Source organism: Raphanus sativus, chromosome 6, assembly GCF_000801105.2.
Source record: "Raphanus sativus cultivar WK10039 chromosome 6, ASM80110v3, whole genome shotgun sequence".
Lineage (NCBI taxonomy): Eukaryota > Viridiplantae > Streptophyta > Magnoliopsida > Brassicales > Brassicaceae > Raphanus > Raphanus sativus.
In genome coordinates, this window is record NC_079516.1 from 44465083 (window position 1) to 44480368 (window position 15286).

The 15286-nt window shown below is 33.1% G+C and overlaps 6 protein-coding genes and 1 pseudogene across 7 annotated transcripts; 3 read left to right on the top strand and 4 right to left on the bottom strand.

Moving 5' to 3' along the window:
- Nucleotides 1-1940: 1940 nt before the first annotated feature.
- On the bottom strand, nt 1941-3169 carry LOC108808609 (UDP-glycosyltransferase 76E4-like; annotated as a pseudogene).
- On the top strand, nt 3098-4876 carry LOC108812521 (profilin-5). Its single transcript, XM_018584801.2, has 3 exons — nt 3098-3372; nt 3740-3877; nt 4475-4876. Exons 1-3 carry the CDS (start codon nt 3241-3243, stop codon nt 4607-4609), a joined length of 405 nt encoding a protein of 134 aa, XP_018440303.1. The 5' UTR covers nt 3098-3240; the 3' UTR covers nt 4610-4876.
- A 3409-nt stretch (nt 4877-8285) lies between these two features.
- On the top strand, nt 8286-9383 carry LOC108812522 (profilin-1). Its single transcript, XM_056987668.1, has 3 exons — nt 8286-8501; nt 8795-8932; nt 9026-9383. Exons 1-3 carry the CDS (start codon nt 8379-8381, stop codon nt 9158-9160), a joined length of 396 nt encoding a protein of 131 aa, XP_056843648.1. The 5' UTR covers nt 8286-8378; the 3' UTR covers nt 9161-9383.
- A 335-nt stretch (nt 9384-9718) lies between these two features.
- Nucleotides 9719-10851, bottom strand: LOC108812524 (40S ribosomal protein S30). Its single transcript, XM_018584803.2, has 3 exons — nt 10718-10851; nt 10495-10632; nt 9719-9945 (listed from the first exon to the last, which is right to left on the bottom strand). The coding sequence occupies exons 1-3, from the start codon at nt 10719-10721 to the stop codon at nt 9899-9901; spliced, it is 189 nt and encodes a 62-aa protein (XP_018440305.1). The 5' UTR covers nt 10722-10851; the 3' UTR covers nt 9719-9898.
- Nucleotides 10852-11085: 234 nt separating this feature from the next.
- Nucleotides 11086-11804, top strand: LOC108806103 (uncharacterized). The gene has a single exon (XM_018578132.2). The coding sequence runs from the start codon at nt 11308-11310 to the stop codon at nt 11671-11673; it is 366 nt and encodes a 121-aa protein (XP_018433634.1). The 5' UTR covers nt 11086-11307; the 3' UTR covers nt 11674-11804.
- Nucleotides 11805-11922: 118 nt separating this feature from the next.
- LOC108806091 (60S ribosomal protein L31-1) lies at nt 11923-12813 on the bottom strand. Its single transcript, XM_018578118.2, has 2 exons — nt 12648-12813; nt 11923-12373 (listed from the first exon to the last, which is right to left on the bottom strand). Exons 1-2 carry the CDS (start codon nt 12725-12727, stop codon nt 12094-12096), a joined length of 360 nt encoding a protein of 119 aa, XP_018433620.1. The 5' UTR covers nt 12728-12813; the 3' UTR covers nt 11923-12093.
- Nucleotides 12814-13191: 378 nt separating this feature from the next.
- On the bottom strand, nt 13192-14396 carry LOC108806102 (60S ribosomal protein L28-1). Of its 2 annotated transcripts, none has more exons than XM_018578130.2 (4): nt 14289-14396; nt 13999-14158; nt 13720-13883; nt 13192-13440 (listed from the first exon to the last, which is right to left on the bottom strand). In XM_018578130.2, the coding sequence occupies exons 2-4, from the start codon at nt 14144-14146 to the stop codon at nt 13321-13323; spliced, it is 432 nt and encodes a 143-aa protein (XP_018433632.1). In that variant the 5' UTR covers nt 14147-14158; nt 14289-14396; the 3' UTR covers nt 13192-13320. The 2 variants fall into 2 exon arrangements, with proteins under 2 accessions (XP_018433632.1, XP_018433633.1); XM_018578131.2 differs by having other exon boundaries at nt 13999-14154; nt 14289-14384.
- Nucleotides 14397-15286: the final 890 nt, after the last annotated feature.

Here is a 15286-nt window from a genome sequence, read left to right on the forward strand (position 1 = left end):
CCTAACCCAATAAAGAATTTTACAATAAGCAACATGGCAAAGAGCACTAAGAATTCAAGTTACATCTTTTCTGTTTTTCAGGCTGGTGTTTAGGACCCTCAAATTTATATTTAGACAGTCTTTGACTCTGTTAAACAAAAGAATCATTTTGGTCGGGGAAAAGCTGTTTACTTTTCTGATGAACAGCTGTTCTTTAGAAAAACATGATAAAAATGACTCTGGAACAATGGAAGTAGTATTTTTTTTCTCTTCACAGTGGAAGTACAATATGAACTCTATAATTTGATACTAGATAAATTAATAAATTTTTATAGTTTCAAGTTGAAAGATCAGAATATAATACAAATCAATAAATAATTAAATAATAATTTTCTATAATATCTTATATAAATATATGGTTTCATTAAAATTATAAATTAATAACTATATATATTTTATATAATTATAAATAAATCATTGTATTGTTTGTTATATATTCATAATTTAAATGTCTCTACATTTTAACACTTTTCAAAAGATATATTTTTTGATGATATTTAGTAAAATTATATCTAAAATCATTTTTAACTTCTATAAAATATATTTTATATACATAAAAATATAGCTAAAACAATATGAAAGGCGAACTGTTTTTATACATAACAAAATCAGTTAGGGGTGATTGGTTGTGGTTGTGAGTGCTCTAAAAAACCAAAATTTAGTTTAGAACCATATATGTCAACCAATTAATCTTTCATTTCATTAGAAAACCTACAGCAAAAAAAACTCTAGAGAATTAAAAAAATGACTGTACAGAGCTTTATTTTCAGAGCAAATAATTAATGATTTAGAAAGGTACTGTAATAAAAGCTAAAACAAATAAATCTACATATACAATTCTAGGGCTAAAAATATAAAGCTACAGTCTTTACCAATCATTTCATATATATAACATTTTTATTTTTTGTGCATATAACAAAATCAACTAGTTTTTCTATTTTTTGTTTTTAAAATATATTCTAAAATAATTTTTTAGATTAATAACTCTATAAATTTAATAAAATTTTATATTCATAATATTAATTAATAGAGTTTTTGCTATAATCTCTTATATATGGCTTGTTTTCTGAGTGCTTGTACACGGAAGAATGCTGAGTAGCCTGTCTAGAAATAAAACTACTCGGCTTACAGTACACAACACATTGGGACATTACCATGGAAGTGTTTGTTGATTCTCCACTAGACAAGTTGCAGCCTTTTCTATTATGTTATGTATATCAAGAATCCACTTTATTTGACTGGAAAAGGAACATGACGATGCATAGCGAGCCTCCAAGTCAACCCACCAACCTTGTCCAATACATCGATAGACACGTTTAGAATCGACTCATTTTCCTTCAGAAGCCTAAAGGCGTTACGTTAGGGGGTGGCGGGTAGCTTGGTTTGCTTCTCTTTGAAGTGAACTGAAGTAAAGATGTTCTTAAAATCAATATCTATAGGGTAATATTTTTTAAAAAGCCAAAAACAGTCACACTTAATGTACATATTTTTAGTATAGATTGCATCTAGATACTTTTTGTAACTCACAAAATTGTATTTAGAAACTAAAAAGCGTATTTCAATTGATTTTTTTTTTTTAAAGTGTGTTCCGCAGATTTTACAATATCAAGGTTGATCCATATAATTCAAATGATTAATAGTCTAGTGATACATGAAGTTCATCATCTTTACTTTGTTTTCAAGCTGACGAACTCATCCGATCAATGCAGTCTCAAATTATTGATGGACATTAAAAAAATATTAATGATATATATATATTTAACGGTATAATCAATTAGTTTTAAAAGTTTATAATTCTATTTATACATATATACCATCTCTTTTAGAATTATAACCACTAATTTAATAATATAATTTAAATTTTAGACTAAAATTTATATATTTATTTTTGAAAATTTATTTTATTTTAAGTTTTGGACCCTGTTCCAAAAGCAAGAAACATGCTCTGCATCCAATGCATTGTATGAGGAACATCCATTTCTCGGAGAGGTTTTGAGCTTTTCTTTCAAAACAATTGCTCTCTCCCTCATCCCTGCACCTTCTTCATCCACAATCAACCTCTTCACAACTCTCTCCACCTTTCCACTTTCTACTTCACCTTCCAGTTGAATCCTTACTTCCCAAACACTTACTATGTACGCTGTGTTTACCTTCTGCTCGCTTTGAAAAGGCCTACAAATCAGTGGAACTCCTTCCACAATGCTCTCGAGTGTTGAGTTCCATCCACAGTGGCTCCAGAAACCTCCCACAGCGGGATGTCTTAGTACTTCTATCTGCGGTGCATGTTTCACAATGTATCCTCTTTCTGAGACAATGTTACTGAATTCATTTGGCAATGTCTCAATTCCGTCTGATCGTGGTCGAATGACCCACATAAAAGGTTGGTTGCTATTACAAAGTCCCCCAAGCCATCTCCAAAACTTCCTTGGTCTCCATTTGAGCTACGGTTCCCACTCGTATGCATACGACTGACCTCGATTTCTGCTTGTTTAACCATTCAATGCAGCCCTTGTCCTCTTCCAGTAAACCAGAAAGTGGTGAAGCTGTAACGTGAAGAGGTCCTAATGCGTACACTTCAATTCCAAGTTCTTATTTCAGCCATGACAAAGATAAACTCTCTAGACAACTTGTCGTGTTAAAGATAACAGCAGAAGCTGTTCTTTTGTTGACTACTTCCACACGGATATTCAAAACTGGCTCCACTGGCCCAAACCCTGTAAAAGAAAGAAACTAGAGAGATCCAAACTGTGAGCCTGTGACAATCTTCTCACGCTATTACAAAATCATGCTCCTAATCTTTTCATTGGTGGTGTTCGAATATCATGACCATATATCCCTATGCCTGTCAATATATATTGTTTGCCAAAAAAAAAATGTTTGTTTGCCTGCTTAAATCCTTCATGTTCGTTATAATTATAAATAGGAGGAAAATGGCAAGGACACTTGGCGTGCATGGAATTAATGATTAAGCTAGAAGAAAGGCGAGACGTGAGTATAATCAATTGAATTTTATGAGCGGCTGAGAATGTGTCTTTAGAATCCAACGGTTCAGACTTGATCTTACGACGTTTCGGTAGCTCCTTAAATATCGAGAGACGACAAAGTCACCCGTCAGAGTTGCATTGCACATACATACGTAGAGAGATTAAAAACAAACGAACCGGGAATAGTAGAAAGAAGAACAAGAAAGAGATCGAAACAATGTCGTGGCAAACTTACGTTGATGAGCACTTAATGTGCGATGTCGGTGACGGCCAAGGTCACCACCTCACCGCTGCCGCCATCATCGGCCATGACGGTAGCGTTTGGGCTCAGAGCGCTAATTTTCCTCAGGTAATAATATGTCTTCTTCGTGATCGTCCTTGGCCGCATTCTTGAAGATTCCAATGTTCATTATCTTAGTCCTTGGCATAGCCTTTTCAAACTATTATCTGTTCTTAATATTTATATTTTAGATCGAAGTTCTGTCAGATTTTCGTGCATAATTTTATTTTTCTAATGATTGAAAGAGTGATTGCTTCTTTTTTTTTATTGGCACCCTATGAAACGGAATAGAACAAATAAGTGTTTTCTCCAATATGTTTATAAATGAACAGATTACCTTTGTGACTCCAACATGTCTTGCTAGGTACACCAAGTTTACTCTGGGCAAGAATTAATTTAATTGTATCATATCTGATGATTCATTCTCTTCAAACAGTTCAAGCCTCAAGAGATGACAGATATCATGAAAGATTTCGATGAGCCGGGTCACCTTGCTCCCACTGGTATGTTTCTTGCAGGACTAAAGTATATGGTCATCCAAGGCGAGCCTGGTGCAGTCATCCGTGGCAAGAAGGTAAGATTAGGATAATGTTTAATATTTGATAGTCCAATGCTTGTTTTTGCATAAACATTCTGCATATATATACATATATTTGGAATTTGTTCTTTTAGTTCTATTCTTGAGGTTAGTTTTATTTTCTCATATAATGGAAATGAAAATGTAGAAATTGCGCTTGAAACAATCGTGTTTTTTTTACTTTTGCATATACATTTAGTACTTTTCACACATATATAAGATAACAACATAAAATATTGAAGAAATTAAATTTCACCATGAGAGGAATTGCCTCAACGCAAATGGCCAAATGCGACTCACAAACTTCTGTTTGCGTTTGACGTTTTTACTTTACAAAAATATTTTGTGAAGCATAGCATGTTATATATTTCAAAAGCAAATCTATATGTATAAAAACGTTCCATTGCAAATGCAAAAGTAAACGCATGAAATGCATTTGAAACAATTCAGCCCTAAGATTAGGAGAATCAACTCTTGCAAATATCTGATGTTGAGGAATTAATTTTCAAACTAAAAAACTTTGTTAACGATTGGGACTCGCAAATATTCTTTTCTTTTTCTTTTTGCAAAGATTCTTATTAAAAACTTGTCCAGGGAGCTGGAGGAATAACGATCAAGAAAACAGGACAATCAATGGTGTTTGGTTTGTACGAAGAACCGGTGACTCCAGGACAATGTAACATGGTCGTCGAGAGGTTGGGTGATTACTTGATCGAACAGGACCTCTGAGCTTTCTAGAATGCTCCATTGCTGTTATTCAAATCCTTTAAACTATTGTTTCACCTTTGTTTTTCTTTTGGTTGGGTGCATGGGTTTCTTTTTTTTTACTAATTTAATTTTGGTATTTCTGGTTTCTACTTAGCAAAGTTTAAAACAAGCCTAAGGTTGCAGATAATAACACAAAAGAAGAAACCTTCATCTTTTTCTTGTTTTTTTTCATTAATTTTTTTATTTTTATTTAATTTTATTTACATTAAGGGCATTTTAATTCTATTACTACGTATTATCTTTTTAAATCTTATTAAACATATACAGCCATTTATATGTACTAATATTATATATTAAGAAACTTTTGAAATATAATTACAAGTCTGGTTATACAAAGTATAATAAATGATAACAAATGCATAAGCATATTTTAATGCCACTATTTTCTATAAATGCCACTATTTTCTAAATTTCGCACACTGATAATTTTTATGTTACTTTGTTTTATTTATAATTATTAATTTATTATATTTCTTTTAAGAAATCATTTCTCACTTGTAAGAAATTTACAACTTTTTATTTTTCTTTTATTTTATATTTATATAAATTTATATTTTAAAGTTTTGATTTTCTTATTTTACTATTTTCTATTTAATAGTTTTACTATTAGGATTAATCTGTTATTAAACTAATTACTAAGAACTTGGTGATGCTCTTAAGCTAATGTATGACACAACACTATGATGATTTAAATTAACAATCAGATTTTTATATATCCGCGCTTGGAAAGTCTGAAATTATTTTTAATTTAACAAACAGGAAAAATTATTTTTATTTTTTCTTATATTTGAGAATTGGTTTTGTTTGAATTAATGACCGTAATCGTAAAAACATCAATTATACTATTATAGACTATATAATCAAATAATAAAATTCTAGTGATTTTCATATTTATTTCTGTCAAATTAAGTATATACTGGTCTAACTTTAATACTTTAACTTGTAAAGTTTTATTTTATAAACTAAAATATACTGAAACACATAAAATTTAATAGTATACAATATTTATTTTAAGTAACATTATTGAAACACATAAAATTTAATAGTACAAAATATTTATTTTTAAGTAACATTATTGAAACACATAAAATTTATCGTTTAATCAGTAATTAATTAATTCGAAGTTGATATGAAACTGTTACTCTTAATGAATATTTAAACATTCAAATATTTCTTATGGTACAAATCCTAAATAATATGGCAACTAAATATAACACGATGATTGATTATTGGAAGTGATGGGCCAGATGTAAATGCAGTGTTGGGTGTAGCGCAATAATGTATGTTCTTTTTTTTTCTTTTCTTTTGCTAAAATAATAATGTATGATTGAGATCTTCAAAAAAAGAGAGAGAATATCCACTCTGTATTTGGAGAGAAATAGAGAACGGAATGATGGGCACATTCTGGCATCCCTCAACTTCTCCTTTGAATAAAGTATATAGATTGTTTTGCAAATTCTCTGTATAATTTAAGCAATATTAATCAGCTAGATAATCAATATTAGTATAGAAAGTATATGGTGATAAAGGATTAATACATTTTTTGACTCTCGCTTAAAAACGCAGAATTAATATTTTTTGTTGAAAAGATTATTTTACATAATGAAAATTATGAGTTTTATGATTTATTTTATTATTTTAAATATGACTAAATTTTTAAGACTCCAAATAATTATGATCTGTATTATGATTTTGTTTATTTAATCCGTTATTAGACTTATTCACACTGATTTTATTTTTAATATTTTAATTTAAATAAAATATTTTATATTTTTAATCTGGTCTGCACTGATAAAATTCATTTTTATGTTTTAAACCTTTTAATTTTTTATTAAATATAATTTATATGATATAATTATTTATTATTTTAAATTGAACGATTTTAAAAAACTGAGATAATTCAGACTATATTATGGTTTTGTTGATTTAATCATTTGTTATTTGATTTTGATATTATTTTAGTGGTTTGATATAATAAATATTAAACTAATATAAATAATAATTATGAAATAAATAAGCAATGAGTCTTGATGCTCGTCCGTTTTATGTTCTTTACAATGCTATCGTTTTAATTTATTTTAATGGTCAATCTGTTTAGTTTGTTTTTATTATGAATTCAATAAAAGTAGAAGTTTCAGTATTTTCAATATATAACCGTCGACTAATGTATAATTTTGAGTGAAATGGATTTTGAAATTTTTGGGATTAAGATAGAGAGTCAATAAAAAATAGTTACAGTTATATCAACTCAAAATTATCAACCGGTTATTGTTGGACTAAATATATCAACCGGTTATTGTTGGACTAAAGAATCTTAGTATTTATTTTTCTTACCTTAATTAGTTTTATAAAGATTCTCAAATTATTTACATATACCATTTTGTGACTCAACTGACTTGTACACTTTTGTTTATATTTTCTTATTTTCCTTTCCTATTTTCCCATTTAAACATTCTACTGATGTTAAAAAAAAGATTCTACTTTCCTACAATTCTATAGTAAATATACATATACTTAAAAAACTTAAATAACAATTTAAAATAAAAAAATAATAATAGTGGGATATTCCTATATTTGATACTCCCTCTGTATAATTTTAAGTGATGTTTTAGGTTTTTACACAATTATTAAGAAAATACAAAATTTTATGCACTTTATCTTGGTTATATAAAAATCACATTAAATAAAACAAGTTTAACCAATAATAAAATAGTATATGATTTTGTAATTGGTTACAAAATTTGAATGACATTTAATTTTACCTAGAATAATGAGAACATCACATATTATGAATTAAAATAAAAATTTTAAAACTTAACTTAAAGTGGAACGGACGGAGTATATGATTAATTTGCTTTGACAGCCCAAAAACAATAATAAAATACGAAAAAGATTAATTTAAAAGCACAAACATTTCATTGTCTTACACGCTCACGTAGGGATGGGCGTTCGGGTACCCGTTCGGATTCGGATCGGGTATTTCGGATTTTCGGGTATTTCGGTATAGGAGTATAAGAGTATAATACCCGTTCGGGTATTTCTGAACTTCGGATCGGGTTCGGGTATTTTTAGTTCGGGTTCGGTTATTTTGGATCGGGTTCGGATATTTAGATTTTAAAAGAAATAAAAATTAAATTTTCTTTTTAAAAGTTTTTTATATTTAAAAATATAGATTTTACTTAACTGATTTTTTTTTCTATTTATAGATTGAATGATTAATAGATTTGGAGATAACATTTCCAAAATAAAAATATTAATTTGGCTATTGTTTTTAAACTTTGGATGTAACTTTGGTTAATAAATGAAATAAAAAGTTTAACATGCATTTTAAATGAATATCAAATTATTTTCTCCGTAATTATATATATATATATATACTATATGATTTTAAAGTATGTCTAACATCAATATAAATATTTTAAATAAAATGAGAGATGTAAACTAGAAATATAAGGGTAAGTATACACATGTTCGATTATTTTCGGATATCCATTCGGGTTCGGGTATTACCCGTTCGGGTTCGGATATCCAATTTCTCCTAACTTAATACCCGTTCGGTATTTTACTACTTCGGTTCGGATTTCGGTTCGGGTTTTTCGGGTCGGGTTCGGGTGCCACTTCGGATATCGGATAAAGTGCCCACCCCTACGCTCACGAAGTCTAATTGAGAGAGAGAGAGAAGCAGAGAAGTCTTTCACCAAGTCGTGAGGAGAAGAAGAAGAAGAAGAAGATGTCGTGGCAATCGTACGTTGACGACCACCTTATGTGCGATGTCGAAGGCAGCCAACTCACAGCCGCCGCCATCCTCGGTCATGACGGCAGTGTCTGGGCTCAGAGCGCCGCTTTCCCTCAGGTTTCCTCTCTCTCTCTCTCTCTCTCTCTCTCTCTCTCTCTCTCTCTTTCTTTCTTTTCTCTCATCGGATCCGAGCAATCTCGGATCTCTGTTTCGATTCCACCATCGATCTGTGTTTCTGAATCAGTCGAACTGAACTTTAGCGGCTAGGGTTCTTCTAGATCTTATGTCTGATTTTTAGATTTCATCGCAGCGGTCGTTTAAGTGTGTTTGTGATGATTAGATTGAGTCGTCTTGGTCAACAAATGTTTTATCTGATGATCTGATAATGTCTTCTTGATATGTTATTACAGTTGAAGACTGAAGAAGTCAATGGGATCAACAAGGACTTCGAGGAGCCCGGGTTTCTTGCCCCGACCGGTTTATTTCTCGGTGGAGCGAAATACATGGTTATTCAAGGTGAACCAGGAGCTGTCATCCGAGGGAAGAAGGTAACAAACATATTAACTAACAACCCCGTGCATGTAGATATTATGATTAGAGAATGCGATCATCAGAAAATTGGTTTTTTACAATCTGTGCAGGGACCTGGAGGTGTTACTATTAAGAAGACGAACCAAGCCTTGGTCATTGGTATCTACGAGGAGCCTATGACTGGAGGTCAATGCAATTTGGTTGTGGAAAGGCTCGGGGATTACCTCATCGAGTCTGATCTCTAAAAATTTCTGTTTCAAAGTCTCTTCTTTTTAACTAAAAAGAATGGTCATTGCCCCCTCCTTTTTCGTTGTGATTGATTGTAGTGACGCAATCGATTTGATACTTTAGAACCAATTATCTTTGTTTTTGGTCTTCTTGTTCCCGGGTTTGGGTTTGTGTGTCTTGTAATGGCATTTGATGATATTATTTTTTTTCTTTCATTAAGTGTTTTCTTGGATTTTGTTTCTTCATAATTTTTTTTTTTATTTTTCTTGGATGGATCTGTGGTTTGAAATGTTTCTTGGCTTTGGCAATCAAATCAAATTCATCCTAAAATATGTTTCTATGTAACGAGGCTCCATGAGTGCACAAAAAATAATGTAATGAGTCTCCCTTGAGAAGTCGCGCGATTTGGATAGTGGAGATTTTTCTACATCAGAGATAGGCGTCGCGTCACACGACAGCAGGGGTAGGGATTTCCTAGCAAAACATGAAAACAGTGTTACTTGAGCAATGGAAAGAAAAAACATGACTAGGGCTCCTTAATTTCAGATGAATCTTTTGTGTCACCTTTTTTATCCATCCAAGGTTTTCACCTCTAATCCATTATAAGAAAACAAAAGATCTGATACAACAAGAAAGTAAGTTATAATCCGAACAGAAAAAATGTAACACAAATGAAATCAACAAGTAGCATTGGCTTCGTAACTAAAGAAACATTATAAAAAATAAACACACCAAAAGGTAAATATTGGTCCAGTCTACTTCTCAGATGAGTTCGGTCCTCTCTTCTTGCCAAAGCCAACAACTGAACAACAACACAAACAAAAACAAATGAGAAAAATAGGCCATGGATGAACAAAATCAAATCAGTAGTGTATTACGCATCAGAATAGATGAATGTTCATTTAGCATAATTAGCAGCCAAAAACTGATAAAAGTACACTACCATTACGGATTTGATGTCAAATTAAATTCATCACTGTGTTTTAGTACAAGTCCAACAATCTTAAGATGAATACAAACAAAAGCAAGTGAGAAAACAAACTTATGCAATCTCATGATGAGCACAAACAAAATACAAAAATGTTGACTGATTGCAACAGCATTTTCCAAAGAATTCAAAATGATATAGTTTCGTCATTCAGAAACTATCATCTGCATTAATTATGTGATTTAGTTGAGCCATATACTGGAACTGAAATGACTAATCACTATAGCTACTATGTTAAAAATGAGCTAAGTAAAGACGAGAACGACCAACGTAACTCTAATTTAACGTCAGAGACTACTCTCCACGTTGAACAACGCAGCAGAAATATCAAAATTATCGATCTAAAAATAAAATAAAAATTACCGGCGGTGACGAAACGGCGGTTGTGTTGCAATCTCTTGTGAGCACGACCACGAGGCTTCTTCTTCTTGTCCTGCTTAGCCACTTTCGGTGTCTGACCTCTCACCTTCCCGGCCCGAGCCAATGAACCGTGCACCTTTCCTGCGATTCATTACAGACACAAAATCAGCAACAGTTTTTTTTTTTTAACGAGAAACCAAAGAAACAGCATGTCGAGGAGACTCACCCATGGTCGATCACAGATAATCTTCTGGCTTCTCTGGCTCTGCTGTTGGAGGAGACGACGACGATGCTAGGTTAAAACTGTTCAGGGCTACTGCCGTTTATATGTTAGTTGTTTACTACTACTCTATATGGGCCCTATTGGGTTTTAAATGAGCCTTGAAAACCACTTGTGTATCCAAACAACAGAACCAGTTTAGTTTTGGTTAAAGGTTTTTTAATCGAACAAGACTGATCCGGTTCGGCCGGTATACTCGAAACAATTAATTGACAACAGAACCAAATATTTGATAGTCGGTATACTCGGCTAGTTATTCCTTTTCTAGCTTAGCTTGTTTGTATTTTCCAAATTTTAATAGGAAACCAAAAGTCCGTCTCTATTTAAATCAAAAGCAACTTTTGCGCAACTGATCAATGATCACCTTGTCTCAGGGGATTCTAGGGTTTCCTGGATTGCTTGAATCTCACCTTCTTTTGGGTTAGATTTGTTACCAGAAATTCAACTAAATCAGAAGGTTCTTTTGGATACAAAGGAGGAATCTCAAGTCTAATTAGATCGCTTAAAAAAACAGAGAAAAAAAAGTGTGGAACGTGATGGTGGAGTCCTGCGAAACAAGCAGTTCATGGGATGTTGCAATAGATTCATCAAACATAGGGTTTAAGCTTCTAAAGAAACAAGGATGGAAGGAAGGCACTGGTCTTGGAATCTCTCAACAGGGTATATTGGTGCCTCTACACATTCAGCTCAAAAACAACAAACGAGGACTCGGAGCTGAAAACACAACTAAGAGAAAAGAAGCGGCAAAGCCTCACTCTATTGCTACAGATTCTAAACAAGTCGCTAAGAAAAACAAGAAACTATCTAAGAAGATGCGGAAGATGATTGAGCATGAGAAACACTTGCAGGAAAAGGAATTTGAACGAGCTTTCTTTAGGGAGTTCTGGCCTGATAATGTATAATATCTCGACTACAGTTCTTTCTTTCTTTGTTCCTTTTCAAACTTAATATTGGTAAACGTTATATCAGAATAACTAAACCAAACGAACCTCCATGCTAAAAAGCCAACTCATTATTTGGTTGAATTGCCTTCTCTCGGTTGCGACTTCTGTTATGTTATAAAGGTAACAGGTTGCTTCCAGACATCACACAATGGGAGGAGTTTTGGTATTACTCACTCAAAACAATAAGAAACTCATAAAGATGACTAATTGTCTTATCGAACTTAGAACATAAGAATTAAATTACCAAAATGGGCAAGTGATCAAAACAAGCAAAGTCTTCTTCTCTTTCTGTCTTTCATCTAAAGACATCAAATTAAAAAAAAAAAAAAGCTGAAACAATATTTTAAGGATAAGGGATTGTGTGAGACTGTTTTCTCTTCACTCGTCTTCTTCAATGACCTTGGTGCCCAAACCAGACAAACCTTCAGCCGGGATCTCAGCGACAGTGACAAGAGAGTAGAACTCCTCTTTGGCATCTTCATCATCGTTTCTCTTACGGGCAACACGGACTCTGATTCTCCTAGGAGGACCTCGGATACCTTTGCTCCAAATCTGTTTGTTGAGCTTAACATCGACTCTAACATCCTTGGTTCCCATCGCTTTCAATGCAAACTTCCTGATCTCTTTGATTGCATTGGGTGCCTTCTTCTTGAATGTGCTGTTTACATATTTTATTTAAAAAAAGGTCAAATCACATCGAGGACTTTGCACAGTAAGATAAATAATGAGAAACAAGGAGATGTTAATAAGTATATCTTCGGGAGCTACACAAAATCAAATTCAAATATATCTGAGTTTTACACAGCAACTGGTTCAGCACAAGTAATGTCAATATAGACCCTAATTCAATTCGAGTAACGCTAATTACGAAACCCTAATTCGAATAAATTGGAGATGAATATGAAATGAGAAGAAAAGAGAAAGAGTTTTACCAGCTATGAAGGCGCCTGTGGAGGTTGATAGTGTACTCCCTGGTAACGATCTCCTCCTTTCTTCCCTTCCCTTTCTCCATTTTTCCTCGATCTCTCTTCTCTTCTCTTCACAAAGGAGTTGGAGACGGCACAGAGTGAGAGAGGGAGAGAGAGATAACAATCAAGGAGGGAGGTAACAAAACCCTAATATATTATAATTTGGGCCGAATATAATAACTGATGGGCTTTTGCATACGGTCAAGTCTGTGTAGGGGTTATGCTAAGATAGTCCACCACTCTCATCTTCTTTTTCTGCAAATGTGTTAAAAACAAGTTGGTTTTTGGTGGGTTCGAATGGAGATGTCAGCACTACAAGTCCTGGAACATCGCATTTTCTATTTTCGTTATTGAATAAAAGTCAAGTTTAAATTTTGAACCGACTCAGTTCACATGTTTATTACATCATCAGTATATAAGAACGATTTTTGTTTGCCTAATTCGTTAAGACAAGAAACTTTGAGGTTTAATCAAAAGTTCATATCACAAGCCACAAGAAACATAAGCATAAGAAAACACATTTTAAAATAATAAAAAAAAAAACCATAGTGTTGTGATTCAATTTCAACAAAAACAATTTCATAAACCCTCTTTAGCAAAATCTGTTTTACTTCAAACACACATCTTGAATAAAAGCTTAAGCTTGACGGTTTCTTTGCTTGGCACCGGATTTGGCAACCCTAATGCTTTTGCTGATGACACTGAGTCTGGCAAGAGCGAATTTCTTCAAGTCTGGCCTGTAGTAGTTGTCTACCACCTGAACGATTTTCACACAAAATTAAACCGGTTATGACTAAATTAAAAGATGTAAAATTCATTACTAAATGTCTATACGGGACAGGACACAAGAGTTGACCCAAAACAGAATCTTTATGGAGATGAATGCCAAAACCCAAGTGTGACAATTCATCTAATACAATGATCTCTTATTATGCCATGTAACCATCAGAGTATTGACAATAACACCAATAACTAGAAATAGACACGTAACATAGACATAGAAACAAACATCTAAAGTAAAGAAAGATACACAAACCTGGTTAGCAACAGCCTTGGACATCCTTGGGAATTCCTTCTTGAGGATGGACTTGTTGACAGAGATCTTAGGCTTGTTCTGCTTCTTGGTCTTGGTGGTGGCGAGGACAACACCTTGTTCCTTGTCAGCTGGCTGGATGGTCACTGTCTTCTTGTTTGCAAGACCTGAAGCCATGACATGTATCCTTTGTCATAATTTCTCAGTTACACTTATATCTATCCATCAAGAGAGATCATCATCGTAAGGTCATTAGCAAATAATATAGTAATAAAAATTTACCAGAGTGCTTGTAGGAGTTGAGGTTGCAGAGATTGTTGGTCTCCTTGCTGAACTGAACCTTGGCGTTGCCTCTCCCGAACTGTTTGACCAAGAAACAGTTGTTTGTCTTAACGATCTCCCATATCAATTGTCCTGGTACTGTCGCCATTTCCAAATCTACCTAACAAACACCAAACCGATCAAAATAGAAATGAATAATACTAAAATCAAATATACACACATGAAAAAATCGATGGAAATGTTACCAAGCCTAATAAATCAATCAAATCAGAACCGATCTAAAAGCTCACCGTGAAATTTAGTAGCGAGAGAGCGAGAGGCGTTTAATGGTGGCGCCGGAGCTTCGTTATAGAGTGTTTATAACTGACCACCGAAAAGAATAAAACCCTAGCTACTTTGAAGGAAATTAATTTGAGTGGAAAGTCTATATTACCCCTACACACAATCAAATTATTGAGATTCTCGACCGAACCGTGATTCTCGGTTCATTTCAGATGGTACACTTGCAAACCGATCGACAAGAATCCACTTTCCAAATTACTAATTACTCCCTTACATTCTTAAAATTTCTGAAGCCAGAGTTGACGTTTACATTTGTTCTTACAAATTAATGCCTTAAGTGATATGACCCATTTCTGAGGACATTTGCTCAAATGCAATGCTTACAGATGAAAACTGAGTCTTCCGTTAGTGGTACTGGTAGCCTATTCGAGTTAGCGTTGTTGCCAAAAGTTACAGCGAGCTTCAAAGACGTCACAGACAGCAGCAGAAGGAGCAATATCTAGGGAAGTAAACGACGTCGTCTGTACTGGGTATAAAACTGTACAAGGGAGACATACTAATGGGCCTTTTACAAGCTTTCCTAGTTTGTGACCCACTAGGCAAGAGAGTTTACCGACTGTTTTTTAATAGTTTGGTTAGGTCTACCAAACTCTCTCTTTGTTGTTGTTTTATTAAAACCAGTTAGGTTTATGGTTTATTGTAGATGAATAATCGGCATTCAAAAAAAAATTGATGAATAATCATTTGTCTGGTTATTATATAATCAGAATTTCTTTAATAGCCAATATTAATAGAGTGGGAGAAAAAGACAAGTTTGTTACATGAAAATGGTAAGTTATTGGAGTTGATAGGTGTGTGTTAATTTGGTGGTCGGAATCTTTTTTTTTTTTGAACACTCTTGAGTAGAAATCTAATTCTATGACCACTCTTGAGTAGAAGACAAAAAAAAACAGTGGATTGGTAAAGTTGTTAAATGAAATAATACTGTAATGAAAATTGGCTAAAC